This window comes from Phodopus roborovskii, unplaced genomic scaffold, assembly GCF_943737965.1.
Source record: "Phodopus roborovskii unplaced genomic scaffold, PHOROB, whole genome shotgun sequence".
NCBI classification, from domain to species: Eukaryota; Metazoa; Chordata; class Mammalia; order Rodentia; family Cricetidae; genus Phodopus; species Phodopus roborovskii.
The window spans coordinates 19,437,861-19,452,836 of record NW_026126461.1 but is presented as its reverse complement, the minus strand read 5'-3'; the positions used below and the strand labels follow the sequence as shown (position 1 = coordinate 19,452,836).

General features: G+C 40.2%; 1 protein-coding gene across 1 annotated transcript in view; it reads left to right on the top strand.

Moving 5' to 3' along the window:
* Smchd1 (structural maintenance of chromosomes flexible hinge domain containing 1) overlaps positions 1-14,057 on the top strand; it is a 102,792-nt gene extending 88,735 nt beyond the window's left edge. The window contains exons 43-48 of the mRNA XM_051190924.1: positions 702-811; positions 950-1,020; positions 3,289-3,460; positions 7,079-7,237; positions 7,830-7,944; positions 13,169-14,057. Coding sequence (XP_051046881.1) covers positions 702-811; positions 950-1,020; positions 3,289-3,460; positions 7,079-7,237; positions 7,830-7,944; positions 13,169-13,196 — 655 coding nt within the window. The 3' untranslated portion in view covers positions 13,197-14,057. The remainder of the gene's footprint in view (positions 1-701; positions 812-949; positions 1,021-3,288; positions 3,461-7,078; positions 7,238-7,829; positions 7,945-13,168) is intronic.
* The last annotated feature ends 919 nt before the right edge of the window (positions 14,058-14,976 follow it).

Below are 14,976 nucleotides of genomic sequence, written 5' to 3'. Positions count from 1 at the left end.
CTCTGTGAGTTTGGGGCCAACTTGGTCTACAAAGCTACTTCCAGGACAGCTAGAACTGTTACATGGAGAAACCCTGTCTCGAAAAACCAAAATAAATAAATAAAATGGAAAATAGTAGTAGGAAAGCAGGGAAATGGATCTGGGAGGAGTTAGGGGAAGTGCTAAGAGGTGAATATGATCAAAATAAGTTGCTTGTATTAAATTCTCAAAATAATTATATTAAAACAAAATTAGTAAGAATTAATTTGATGTTTAGGATTAAAGTTTACTGTAGAATACTGGCTCTACTTCTGTTTATTATCTTTACACTCCCTCTTTGGAGAAGATGTATTTCATTTCTTATTATTATTGTTTTGTTTGTTTGAAACAGTTTCTTATGTAGCCCTGGCTATCTTGGACCTAGCTCTGTTAATCCTTCTGTCTCTGGCTCCCAAGTTCTGAGATTATAGGTGTGAACATAAGAGTACAAGAAGGGGAGAGAACTATGTATGAGTAGGACTTCACACGCAGATGCTTTATATGGCAAATCTTCATTTCTAGGGAGAACTGGTCATGCTGGTCAAAGAATTTTATTTGGGGTAGACGGATCACATGTCACATAATGTGCATCTATTTATTATGTTTTTCTAAGCATATTCTTTGAATTTAAATAGTTATGTATGCTTTGTTTAGTGCTTTTTTGTTTTTGTTTTTGAATTTAGACCTCTACCTCATTTCCGAAATGGTAAATTACATTTTAAACCCTTTGGAGATCCAGTCTTTGCCCGAGATTTGTTAACATTCCCAGATAATATCGAGCATTGTGAAACAGGTAAAAAAGACATTGTGGTGGCTTCATTTTTTCCAACTGTTACATTTGTGATATAAATATATAAATTGTTAACTATGAAAATTACATTCTTGTAAATACTGCTTCCATCAATATTTCTGTATATTTTGATGTTTTTAGTTTTTGGTATGCTGTTAGGAGACACCATCATTTTGGATAATCTAGATGCAGCCAACCATTATAGAAAAGAGGTATGTATTTCATTTTTTTAAAAAAAAACCACTTTATTGTAAAGAACTGGGAAATAGCATCATACAGCTCAATTGGCATAGCCATTTAGCCATTTAATCATTTGTCTCCGTGAACTCCTCACAGAACAGCCACGGACAAGCTCCAAACCTTAGTTTGGGATTTTACACTTTCTCTATCAATTGCATTTTTGTGCACATTACCCTTTGTTTCCTTTATATGTGTTGTACTTATGCCCACATATTCACTTGTTTATACATTATAGGCTGGAGATCCACATACAAGGGCAAACTTTTGCTGTTTTGTCTTTGATTGGGTGAGCTTGCTTTCTTCCTAAGCCTACCATTTCCCTGCAAATTTTTTGGTTTCGTGTGTGTGTGTGTGTGTGTGTGTGTGTGTCAGATTTTTTGATTTTGGTTTTTTCAAGACAGTTTCTCTGTGGCTTTGGAGGCTGTCGTGGAACTAGTTCTTGAAGACCAGGTTGGTGTTGAACTCACAGAGATCCGCCTGCTTCTGCCTCCCTAGTGCTGTGCTGGGACTAAAGGTGTGGGACACTACCAGCCGGCTATGCCAGATTTTTTTATTCATTCATCTTTTGGGCAACATCATGAGGGTCTAGACCAGCCTAGGGTGTACTGTGAAACCTATCTCAAAGAACAATATTGTTTCTCATCTAAAGGCCACATTATCACGTTAGAGCGATGGTTATCAACTTTCCTAATTCTGCAGCCCTTCAATACAGCTCCTCATGGAGTTGTGACTGCAACCATACAATTACTAATTGGTACTTCATAACTGCAATTTTGCTACTGTTATGTATGGTAATGTAAATATCTGATATGTGATCAGTGGGGATCACAACTCACAGGTTGAGAACCAGTAGATTATAGGGCCATTTGCATAATGGGTTTTAGCATGTGGTTTGAGAGAACACACTTCTGTTTATTAACACCTTTGAATGTAGTTTTGCTCACAGGTACTTAACATCTTTGGAGGAGGGGAGTTTGCTATTGGTTGTGTTTTTAATTGTTGCATAACACCCTTTTGGGTTTTTTGCTTGTGTATTTGCTTGTTTTGTAGCACTGGCTGTCCTGGAATTCACGCTATAGACCAGGCTGGCCAACATCTTAACACAGAGGCTTTAACACATTTTAGGCTTCTGTAATGACAGGTTCAAAACCAAATAAATGGAAACAAAAAATAAATAAGAGTGTAGTTTTCTGGAAGGGCATCTATGAAGTGCCTCTGGAATCGTATTTCCTCTTTTTTTTTTTTTTTTAAGATGTAATTTTACTTCTATACATTGTATATAATTTATGTAAATAAATAATCCAGATACTATTTAAGCTTTAATACTAGATATTTGTAATGTGCTAAATTATAGTGTTCTTTGGTTACACTTGGGTGGGGTGTGTGCTCACATGTGCACAGGCCAGAGGAGGATGTTAGATGTACTGCAATTAAACTTTTCCATTGAGGCCGGGTCTCATCGGATCTGGAGCTTGCGTTTTTGGGGGTGGGGGGGGAGTAAGCCGGCTGATCAGCAAACCCCATGGATCCTCCTGTTCCCTCAGCCTCCCACCCCAGGCGGTAGGGGCTGTGAGTACAACCACGCTAGCTGCTTTATGTGGGTGCTAAGAATGCAAACTCCCAATCCCCATGCTTGTATGGCACAGAATTCTTACCCGCTGGGTCATCTCCCCTATTTCATTGTGTGGATGTGCTGTAGTGCATGTAACTTACTGAGGCGTGCTACCTTAATGTGTTTCTTTAAGACTGCTTAAGTGCACATTCTGAGGGGTTACATGCTTATAAGTGGAATTATTGAAGACACTCGTAGAGATCATGAAATGCTAAAATCAGTGAGGTATTTTTATTCTGACTAATTGTGGGAGTTCAGTTCTTGAATCCTTTCTCACCATTGTAGTTTAAGCTAGCATTTGAAAACTAATCTGATTCTCTATTTGTCTATGGACTTTTCATCCAGTTTATTTTACACACCATTAGCTTACTAATGTGAAAACATTACCCCAGTCATGTCACTTATTGCTTTACTTGTTTGCTTGTTTGTGTATGTTCTGGAACTCACTTTGGAGACCAGGTGGCCTCAAACTTACTGAGATCTGAATACCTCTGTCTCCTGAGTGCTGGGATCATAGGTGTGGATTACCATGCTCAGCCATCATGTCATAAACTGAGGCTTAAATACTTTCTCTGTAGAGCAGTTGGAGTCAGTTTCTTTCTAATTAGTATCTCCATACCTTCAATAGGTTGTTAAAATCACACACTGTCCCACATTACTGACTAGAGATGGGGATCGAATTAGAAGTAATGGAAAGTTTGGGGGCCTTCAGAATAAGGCTCCTCCAATGGACAAACTTCGGGGAATGGTCTTCGGAGCTCCAATACCAAGACAGTGTGTGGTCTTGGGGAAACAAATAGGTAAGTTAAATATGGGGTGAGTTTTGGTTTAGTTTGTTTGTCATTGTTTTCAGACAGAGTCTTCTGTATCTGGGGATGCCCCAGATACAGAGCATGGCCTTGAATGTATTGACCCTCCTGCCTCCACCTCTCAGTGCTGATAGTGCAGGTATTTGTCACTGTACACCCGCCGTCCGTGGTTTTGGGGTTGGAACTGAGGGCTCCTGCATGCTAGGCAAGCCCTCTGCCAAGCAGGCCACAACGCCAGCTCCAGGACATGTCTTACTCTTGTCATCTCTCTTGGGGATTCCCTGTTACTTACGTCTTTTTGTGGGGGGGGGGTTGTTGTTTGTTTTATTTTTGTTTTTTTGTTTTTCTTTTTCTTCAGTGCTGGGGGTTGAACTGGGGTCTTACTGTTAAGCAAGTGTTCTGCCACTGAGCAACATTCCCAGCAGCTGAATGAGTGTCTAAATGTGGTTTCTGGTTTGACACTCTCCTTAAGGGCCTATGTTTTTAGAGTCCAATATGACAAATTATCCAGTAACCAATGTAAATAATGTAAATGTTTTGTTATTACAAAAATCTGTCTTATGTTAAGTAGTTGAAATATGCTCCTTTTTTCCTTCCTTTATTGAATTATTACAAGAGAGCAGTAGTCCAGAGAGTCACTAGAGTACTTGCCTGCCTCTTTTTTACTGTGTATTAAAGAATATTCTGCCCCGTTCTTGAATTCATAGTTTATCAGATAATCATTTGTTTTTGTCTCAGTTTCTATAGTTAAGAGATTGTGAGCCAGCCATGGTAGCCTGTGCTTGCACTGACTGCTTGGGAGTCTGAAGTAGGAAACCTCACTTGAGCCTATGAACTTGATATTAGCTTGAACCTGGTAGCAAAAAACCTATCCAAAACCAATTTTCCCCCCTTAAAAGTATATGATAATGGGCCCTCCTGGCACTTCTATTCTCTTCAGGTCAGGCAACATAATCACCTGGGTCTGCACTGCTGTACAGGAAAGTCCCTGCAACCATTACCTTACATATTGCTGCTTATATTTTATGAAGCTTAATTGCAGTAATATCCAACTTTTACCCTTTTTTTATCGATGTCATAAAATTTGACATCTTAAATATTTTCACTGCACAATTTAGTATTAAACACTTTACCATAATGTCTACCCCCCAAAATACATTTTGCAGAACTGAAACTTAGTATCTTTCCATCCATCATTTTACTTGGAATGTTCTATGAAATTAAATATTCTAGGTAACCCATACAAGGGGGAAATTGCGTTATCCTTTTAATGTCTGCTCACTTAGAATGAGGTCAGGGCTTATCCACTATAACAAATGGTTGAGATTCCCTTTCTGCAACACTGATTGATAGTCCATTGTGTATAATTGTCATATTTTGGTCTTATGGCTTGGTTTGGTTGAGGCCATTTTTATTCTGTTGCCCTAAGCTGGCTTGACTCTCACTGTGTAGCCCAGGCTTGCTTAGTAATTCTTCTGCCTTAATTTCCCAAGTGTTGGAATTACAGAATCAGGCATTACCCCAGGCTACATTTTTGTTCTTGTAGTAATATATAATCTAAATACAGAAAAATACACATTTCACAAACATGGAACTATTAAGTTTTAGCAAAAGAACACCATACTTAACAAGTAATGCTTAGGGATGTAACTCAGGGTAGAGCACTTGCCTGATGTGTTTAATCTGCCTGCAGATTAAACCACACACAATTTAAAATGACTAGAATGTTATCAGCTCTACAGAAAGCTGCTTGTTTTGCCTTCAAATGACATGACTTTCTTTCTTTACTATAGCTTAGGTTACTTTTGTCTGTCTTTGTCTTTAGGTGTAAATAGAATCTTAGAATACACACCTTGTATCTGCTTTTATTCATTTTGTACTGTGTGTGTCATTACAGGGTTGTATTTCTCTGTGTAAATAGGCCATTATTTATCTCTTAAACTGGGATAGCTTTCAGTTTTGAGGAACTACTTTAGCCTTAAGTTTCAAAAACAGCAGTTGAAAAAAAAAAATAAGAGAAGGTTCATATATCTGTTTATGTTAATAACTGTATACAAAAACTGTTCTGAAATGTAAATACAAATTATGTTAAGATCCATCTCACTCCAGTCAGAAAAGGGTGTCATCAAAACAAGTGACTAATGCTGATGAGGACATCAGGAAAGCAGGAATCCTTGTGCACTTCTGGTCCAGCCACTATTGAAACCCATATGGAGGTTTCTTAAGAAAGAAAGAAAAAAAAAAAAAAAGACTAAAAATAGACTTACCATATGACCCGAGATTTATCCAGAAGACTTGTTAGCATAGGGAAGAGACAGTTGCCTGCCACTGTAGTGCTTTTCACAATAGCTAAGTTACGGAGCCATGGCAAGTGTCCATTGACAGAAGAAATGGGTGAAACTTGGTCCGTGCGCACAGTGGGAAAGAATGAAGTCTTGTCATTTGCAAGGGCGCCACCATCCTCACCACCTGCACTTCAGCTCCGTCTCTTCACGGCCCATGAGCCAGCCACTCCTCTCCATCTTTCCATGTCTTTGCTCAGTGAGGTGCCAAGCAGGCCTGAGTGAGGGTGTCTTCCACTCGTCCACGCCCAATGGGGGTAGTTTTCATTTTTACTTTGTTTATTGGTTTTTCAAGACAGGGTTTCACTGTGTAGCCCTGCCTGTCCTAGAGCTCACTCTGTAGACCAGGCTGGCCTCGAACTCACAGAGATCCTCCTGCCTCTGCCTCTGCCTCTGCCTCCGCCTCCCCAGTGCTGGGATTAACTGTGTGTGCCACCACTGCCTGGCAAAAGTTTCACTTTTACATGAAAAGTGCTTACAACCTCATGAATGCTGGGATTAGTAATTTGTCACCAGATATTGTTCACACATAGTTCTAAAACACCAGATATGAAACACCTTGGATTGTATACGGGGCTTGCTAAGCTATAGTAAAAGTAATTAAATAACCATCCAGACTGTAACCACTAACACTGGCCAGTTTACTAACATTGCAGCTAGAATATCGTTTGTCTGTGATATTTAATGTCTAGTAAATCATGCGATAGGCAGTAGTCTCAACCTGAATAACTTGAGTTTCTGTAAAGAGTGTTTTGAAAGTTACATGTTTTAGCAAGAAATTAAATTCTGTGTCTGTTATAATGGCCCTTCGTTTGTGCTGAAACAGTGGGTTGGTTCCCTTGAGCCCCCGTGTGCGCTAAGAAGGTGCCTGAGGGAGGAGTGGCTGTCTGGTAGTCGTAGTTCAGGGAAATAGTGGACTCCTGACAGCACAACGTTCAGTGCTCTTCTGCTTTCCCTCCTCTCTGGCTTGTGTGTGTTGACTGTTGCTGAATACTTTGTATAAGGCAGGATGAAAAAAATGCCTAAGCACACTCATATAAAAGACTCTAGGTGTCTGCAGATTGGACTCTGTGGTATTTGCTTAATGTGTGCAAAAAAAAAAAAAAAAAAAAAGTTAAAATGTAACTGTCATGTGTTGTCTCAACTATACTTGTTTTTGTTGAATGGTTCGTGGCTTTAAAAGGTGGGTTACTCGATGATGGTAATTCTTTCTAAGAGTTGGGTTTGGTGTGACGTTGCTCTTACTCATATGTCTGCCTCTCTGCAGACCTCCTTCAGCAGTACCGCACTGCAGTATGCAAGCTGGGCACTGTGAACCAGGACTTGAGTAATCAGTTGCAGTACCTTCACACCCCTGACATGAAGAAGAAAAAGCAAGAGCTGGATGAACAGGAAAAATCCCTGAAGCTAATAGAGCAAAAACTCGGTATATGTTGACTTTTTATTGATAATAAATGATGAGTCCAACTGTAAAAAGAATAATGCACTTGATTCAGAACTTAAGCTTAACCACCAAGGCTGTGTGACAAATGCTTTAAACTGTTCTCTTGCCAGGAATAGTGTCTAAGTTATTACCGTCTCTGTTGCTGTGATAAACAGTTGACCAAAGGCAAATTGGGAGGCAAGAATTTATTTCAGCTTATAGCTGGTCATCCAGGGAAGCCAGGGCAAGAGAGGCCATGGAGAAACACTACCCAACATGCTGCTTTCCATGGCTAGTTTAGCTCACTTTGTTATATAACACAGAACTGGCTGCTTAGGGGTGACACCAGCCATGGTGGGCTGTGCCCTCCCACACCGAGATGGTGCCCACAGACAAGCCTGCCTACAGGCCAGTTTGATGGAGGCAACTCCCCACGTGTGACTCCCTCTTCCCAGATGCCTCTAGTTGATGTCTGTTGACAAAAACTAGGCAGCCCAAGCAGTAAGATTCTCGGTTGCGATAGTTCTCTTCACAGTTAATATAGGTATGTTTTTCTTCCCTTGTTCTCCTCCAACGTCTTACATTTTCTTCATAGGTATGACTCCCACACGGAAGTGTAATGACTCAGTTTGTCACACTGCAAAGATTGAGTTGACAGAGTGTCCAATTCCTACCAAAAAAATGAGAAGAGAATCCACCAGACAAAATAGGTGAGCATGTAGTGATCCAGTTGTCATTGGTTACTTTGCCAAAGTTCCTGTGTCATTGTACTTTAAAGCGATTATAGATTTATTTCTAGACTTCCGGAGGCAGAATTGGTGTTTTAAATGCAAACAGTTTGGGGATGATAGCTGGGCAGTAGAGTGCTTGCCTAGTGTGTGTGAGCTCCCTCCCAGTTTGATTCAGTGTCGCTAGGGTACGATGCTACTGTATTACAACATCACAGAATCATTGTATTCTGTTAGGAAATCTAATTTTCTTGTGATACTTTACTGTTTGGAAATGTTAATTATTTTTCTGTTATTAACAGCCACTATAAACTGAATTGAGTTTGTGTTTTGGCATATGTTTCAGTATAGTACACTCTAACAGAATCACCGGTTTTCTAAATTGTAATGTGCACAATCATTTGTGAATTAGTTATTTTCAAAGTTTTATGTTTGATTTGGTCAATCAAATACTACTTAGTAACTCATCAAAAACCCAACAGAGCCTTTGGCAATCCAACTTAGTAGTAAGAGCTATCCTTTTAAAATTAGATTTAGAAAGCTGCCTATCTTGGGGGTAGTGTTGCTGTGGTGAAACACCATGACCAAAAGCAGAGTGGGGAGGAAAGGGTTTATTTTATTCACAGTTCCATATAGCAGTTCATAATCAAAAGCAACTTTTTGAGGACAGGAACTCAAGCAGGGCAGGAACCTGGAGGCAGGAGCTGGTGCAGAGGCCATGGAGGGTGAGCTGCTGGCTGGCTTGCTCCCCATGTTGCTCAGCCTGCTTTCCTAGAGAACAGCAGCCCAAAGGTAGCCCCACCCACAATGGGCTGGGCAGCCCCCCATTAGTAACTAAGAAAATGGCCTATAGCTGGATATTATGAAGGCAGTTTCTCAATTGAGGCCTTTCCTTTCAGATGACTAGCTTGTGTCAAGTTGGCATAAAACTGGCCAGGACACTTCTCCACAGAAGAATAGTGTAATAGTGAGTTTTTATATGTTGTTTCTAAAGATTTGAAACTCTGTTTGAGTAACATTTTCATATCAACCATAAGTTCCCTGGAGTCTTGTGGTGTTTGGAGTTGGTGTCCTATGCTCTGCCTACCTGCATAGTCAGCAAATATTTGAATGATAATTGTGCTGGTTTTGCTCCATAAATAAAACTAACAAGGCTCTTGCCCCTGTCATGTTCCTCAATCTTCTGCAAAAGAAGGATCATTCTGAAAGTAAAATTTGCTGGTAGAACATAGAGATGAAACAGGATGCGTGTCAGGAAAAAGCAGTAAAGCAGAAACTGAGCAGGGGAGAGATTGTCCATAGAGGGTTGGTAATGGTTACAGAGAAAATCATGAAAACTGAGAAAATAGCAGATGATGCTGTATTTGAAGGAAAGCTGTCTGGCTGAAGCTCTTTCCTAAGGGTAAAGTATACACGTGTCACTCTACCACTCACAAGAAGGTAATGGATATGGGAAGGATACAGTAAAAAGTTGATTAGGAAGGTTCACAATGGAAAGATGACACTGGCACACCCTCTGTTCAGTCTTAGCAGTAGTAAGACACATGCTATTAGCTCTTCCTCAGAGAAAGTAATTTGGTTCTGATGATACTCGTAGTCATCTTTTCTCAGCTGAGGAATCTGTTGGATGAATGAAATGTGCTGAAAATTGAGTGACTGCTTTTGTAGTTTTCCTAGGAGACTACCTAGTTAGTACTATTCCAGAAGCGTAAGTTAATGGTACAAGCCTGCCATGTTAGCATTCAGGAGGATGAGGTTAGATTGAGGCAAGCATGAGCAATATTGAGTTTGAAGCCAGACTGGAGTACTAAGTGAGATGTCCCAGTCTCAGTCTCTCCCCTGCCCCGCCACAAAAAAAGATTTTATAGTAATCTGGAAGAGATAAGGTTTCTTACGAGCATGTTTTCCCACCAGCCTGGTCCCACAGCTGTGCCAGCCCCAAGTAACACACAGAGACGCTGTATTAGATATGAAGCTATTGGCCTGTTACTAGCGTTTCTTATTGGCTAGCTCTGCCTTAAATATTAACCCATTTCTGTCAATCTAAGTATTTCCACACGGTCTTATCTTACCAGGGAGAGGGTCCAGAGTTCTGCTCTCTCGGTCCTACATGTTGAATCTCCTTCCTACTTCTTCCTCTTTCCTCCTTGTCTCCTCCCGCCTATCTTGCTTTCCTATTGGCCAACAGTGCTTTATTCATTAACCAACAGTAGAAACATATGTACAGAATGACGTCTCCCATCAAAGGTTTAAAATTATTTTAGTAGTTAGTAGTCATAGTTAAAATAATAGCGTATTACCTTCAACCAAAATTACTCATGCATCAAAATTAAAGGTTTAGACTTACAGGGTACTATGTATCCAGAACATTGTTTAAACATGTAAGCAATGTAAAAAAAAAAAATTCTTTAATTTTTGAGATAGGGTCTCCCTAACTATGTAGACCAGGCTGTCCTGTAACTCACAGTGTAGACCAGGCTGTTTTCTGACCTCCACAGGCACCAGGCATGCATACATACATACACATACATTCAGGCAAGACACTCATACACATAAAATAAGTAAATCCAAAAGATAAAATAACATGGGTCTGTCTTTTAACCACTTTAGATAGAACTAGGCAAATTTATTGGCTACGTGATCCTGATGTACATAGGCCATCAGTGTTTCAAACATCAGATGGAAATAAATTTCCTATGCTGTCATTCTTAAAATCATCCTCAATTTTACTCTGTTGTTTAGACGATTTCCTGCATGCAGCTTTTAGTTGCCTGTCTTGTTTCTCTTGAGGTCTGTCTTGATTGTCTTCCTCCCACGATAGTGCCGCAGCTATGGGCTTCCCTGCAGGGCTGTGTCTTGGGCAGAGTACTCTTGGGTTGAATGCCTTGGGTCCAGGTCTTTGTGATATAACTTCCTTAGGGGAAAAAAGTGCCAAAGAAGAATGGAGCCCTTCTATGCCTGAAACTACCTTTACCTGCCTAAATTCAGATAGTTTCCTGAGGCTGACAGGATGAGAGACAAGCGTGGGGTATTTTAGAGGTCAAGGGATTAGGAAATATTTTGGAAAACAGTTTGATAGAGCTCTCCAAGGGAGAGTGGGACGAGAAGAAGCAACAGCTAGAATACACTAGTGACACTTGAACACTTGTGTGAATCCATAAGCGCTGCCACCGCAGTGAGGCATCAACGGTGAGGACGTTGGCGCAGTTGTGTGAGCACAGAGAACCCTGGCTGGCACTTCCTCTAGAAACCAGCAGTTGGCAGTTGACTCTTTACCCACAATGAAAGCAAAGCCTGCAGCCCCACTGACCCTGCTCTGCCCTGCGCCACTTCCAGCTCTCACAGAATCTAAGCCAGCAACCGTGCCCTTTCCTAACTGTAATAATACATTCCAGGGTCATCTTGCTGAGGAGTCACAGTAAAACAGCCCTTATTAAATCGCATGACCACGATGGGCTGTGCACGCCTTTACTCCCAGCACTCTGGGAGGTAGAGGCAGGAGGATCTCTGTGGGTTCAAGGCCAGCTTGGTCTACAGAATGAGTTCTAGGACACTCAGAGACATCCTGTCTCGAAAAAACAAAAAACATGATCACGAATTAGGAGACAAGAATAGGGTACTTTTACAGAAAGACTGGCTACAGTAAAAGGATTAAAATCTAAACATTTCAGTGGTAAATAGGGAAAATATGAAGTAATCTCGAATAGTGGAAACCCTGGAAGAAGACAGTAGCAAACAAAATGTGTCCTGGATGAAGTTGTTCCCCAGGGAGAGTGAAAGATGCGAAGAGGCATCATGGTGAAGGCATTTACATAGAGAAAGTATTTTTAAGGAACTAAATTTCCCAGTGTGGCCTTGTGTACAAGGGAAGAAACACAGAGACTTGGCTGTTGCTTGTCTGACATGGTGGGTGGTGTCAGGTGAAGGTGTAGGTGGGAACGACTTCCTTTGCATCCTTTGTGTGTTTTGTTAAACACATGCGAGGAAAATGTGTCAACTGACTTCACCTCCCACGCTTAGCCCACCCTCCTTTCGGTTTCTGTCAGTATGAAAGTGTTTGGAACTAAGTATTTTTTTAAATTGGACTCGGTGGTCTGCTCGTGGAGAGTGGAGATCAGAGGATAATTTGCAGAGGTTCAGCTGTCTTCCACTATGGGCCCTGTGGATCAAAATCAGCTTGTCATGTTACCTGCTGGCCCAAAATATTCTTAACCATGTTGAGATATCATATTTCACCCATAAAGTGAACTATTTTAATAGGAAAAGAAGCAGCAGCACGTATGTATCTCTATTTGGTTTTTTTTTTTTTTTTTTTTTTTTTTTGTTTATGCCAGCTTTTAACAAAATCCCATAACATGTTTTATCAGCTCCAGTGTGCCATTGGTAAAAGAAACTGTTTACATTGCAGACCTGTAGCTTAACCTTGGTGTTTGAGGGTTTCAAGCGTTAATGTGAAAGTGCGAGTCTCAGTTTATGCTTAAAAATTAGGGCTTTATTCAGCCAATGGCTTGGGGCTCAGTTCCCAGCATGACAGGACAGGTCATCATTATCTATAACTCCAGTTTCCAATCCCTATGATGTAACTCAGGCATGCACATGGACACACACAATAAGCAAAATACAGGAATATATATACTTTTGTAATTACAAGTTACAAGTTTCTTTAAAATGCGTGTCTCTGATTGGAGGTACTATCATTAGAAAATGTGGTATTTACTTACAAGCACACACACACACACAGATACGCATGCTCGTGCGCGCGCACACACTAGGCAATCCTCTGTCACACTCATTTGCACCCCAACACAGTTCTGGAAATCATTTTATTCAAAAGAGGGAGCAGTGAGGGAGTAAATAATGTGCAGTTTTTATCAGATTATTCTGCTCAAACTAGAATTCAAATTGTTCGTGTATGCTAATATAACACACGGTAGTTACTTATTTTTGTATACATATTATATATGTATGATTACTAAATAATAATTAAAGATTATATTAGTTGGTTATACTAAGGATCAGAGTTAGACCACAGTTCCATGTGATGTTTAAGCATTCTGGAATGACCGGGGAATTTAGGAAAGGCAGTCACTGGTATATAAATCATGGTATTTGTTTTTCTGCTTCAACCAAGGCAGATGTCTGAAAGGGAGTAGGAACAAAGACCACCAAGCTCACCAAGAGTGCCTTGCTTCTGTGTCTCTTTCAGAAGACCGAAAGGTGATGTGCCAAACTGAGCATTTCTGAAGACAGTACAGGAATCCTGGCAAGAATGTCCTGTATCTCCAGGTGGGCCTGGAAGCAGCTGTTCACCTGCAGAATCTCACTGTGCAGTACAGATTTACTAGAATGATTCCAGTCATCCAGTCATTTGGCTGTTAGCTTGCAATTGCACGCTCTCACCCAGTGATGCGCAAGCTGGCACTGAAGCATTTCTTGCCATGAAGACTGCAAACCTCCTGTTTCTCAGCATAATCATGACTGTATTAGAAGTGTTTCTTAAAAACAACCTTTTTTACTGGGGTTTTGTGAACTTATTTAACAACCACATTTTGTCTTTTGTGTAAGGAAAGTTCTAGAGCTAGATATTTAATTGTAAATATATGTGGAAAGTTGAATTCTGCATTAAAATGGAGAAAGCACAGGTGTCTGGCAATTTAAATGTTCAAATACATGGAAAAATAAATTGATGGGATAGTCTAAGGATTTTTATCCTGTATATAAGTAAGATATGCAGCAGCATCAATTTTTATAAGTACTGTCTGAATTTATTAATGCTAGATCTATAGCCTCAGCTTTAATTCTACATTTACATTATTTTCTAATTTTTTACTACTATTTTTAAGAGGTTAAAGAAAACATACATAAATGCAATAAGAGTTTGTTAGGAAGCTGTTGTATAAACATTTGAACTGTGTATTAACCGAAGCTAACATACACTGTGTGTGTCTCTGTAAGTGCAAGACTTTTGGTCTGTGATGTTATTTTGTAAGGAATACTTTTGGTACAGTTTTCTGTCCCAGGAAATGTGTGTGTTTTTTAATCCTTTCTGATTATGCAGCAAGGTTAATAAACAGTCATTTCCCCTCCAAAACAAATTAGTGTTTTTCTTTATTAAAATGTATAAGCTGAGTAAGAAGTATTGACGCGACTGCATCGTTGAAGAAAGGAACAAAACAATAATAATAGAATTAGTTACAATGAAGACTGGCTTCCTGGCTGTGGAAGAGCACTCCTATAATCCTAATACTTGGGAATTGAAAGCCGGAAGATCAAGATCCAAGGCCAGCAGTGGATACATAGCAAGTTCAAGGCTATGTGAGACCCTGTCTTACAAAATCTGAAAACTTTTAAAAAGTTAACCTTGGCATTGCTCTCTGCCATAGGGAAGAGAGAGGGCTGCTGGCCAGCTTCAAGCTAATCAAGGGAGGCCGTTCCTTCACCCTCTCTGAAGCAATCCATAAAGTGCCCGTATCGCAAAGAGCAAAAGCAGACACTCTTCTCTTGAACATTCTCTGAGTCTTTAGACCCTTAAAGGGTAGAGCAAGGGAATTTGAAAAAAAGCTTCAGTGAATGTGGATGGAATATTGCCAAGACCGTACAATGGACACCGAGAGTGTGAGAGAAATCTGAGGAAGAAGCAGAAGAGAAAAGTAGTAGACAGAGCTTGAAAATAAGAAATCAGCTGGCGGTGGTGGCAAAAGCCTTTAATCTCAATACTTGGGAGGCAGAGGCAGCCTGGTCTACAGAGCTAGTTCCAGGACACACAAAGAAAGTAAGTAATTAGGAGAGAAGTAAAAATGAACAAGAGAAAAATAAAGGAAACATGGCTAAAGAAAACCCTCTGTGAGTTCTGCGTCCCGGAAACTGAAAAAGGACTAAGTAATTTGGGAAACACATGTTTTCTCAACGCAGTTGGGCAAAACTTGTCACAAACACCAGTGATTAGAGAACTACGGAAAGACTTGAAAATGTGTGAAATGATTGTGAATATGTAGCGCTCACGGAACCTTCAGA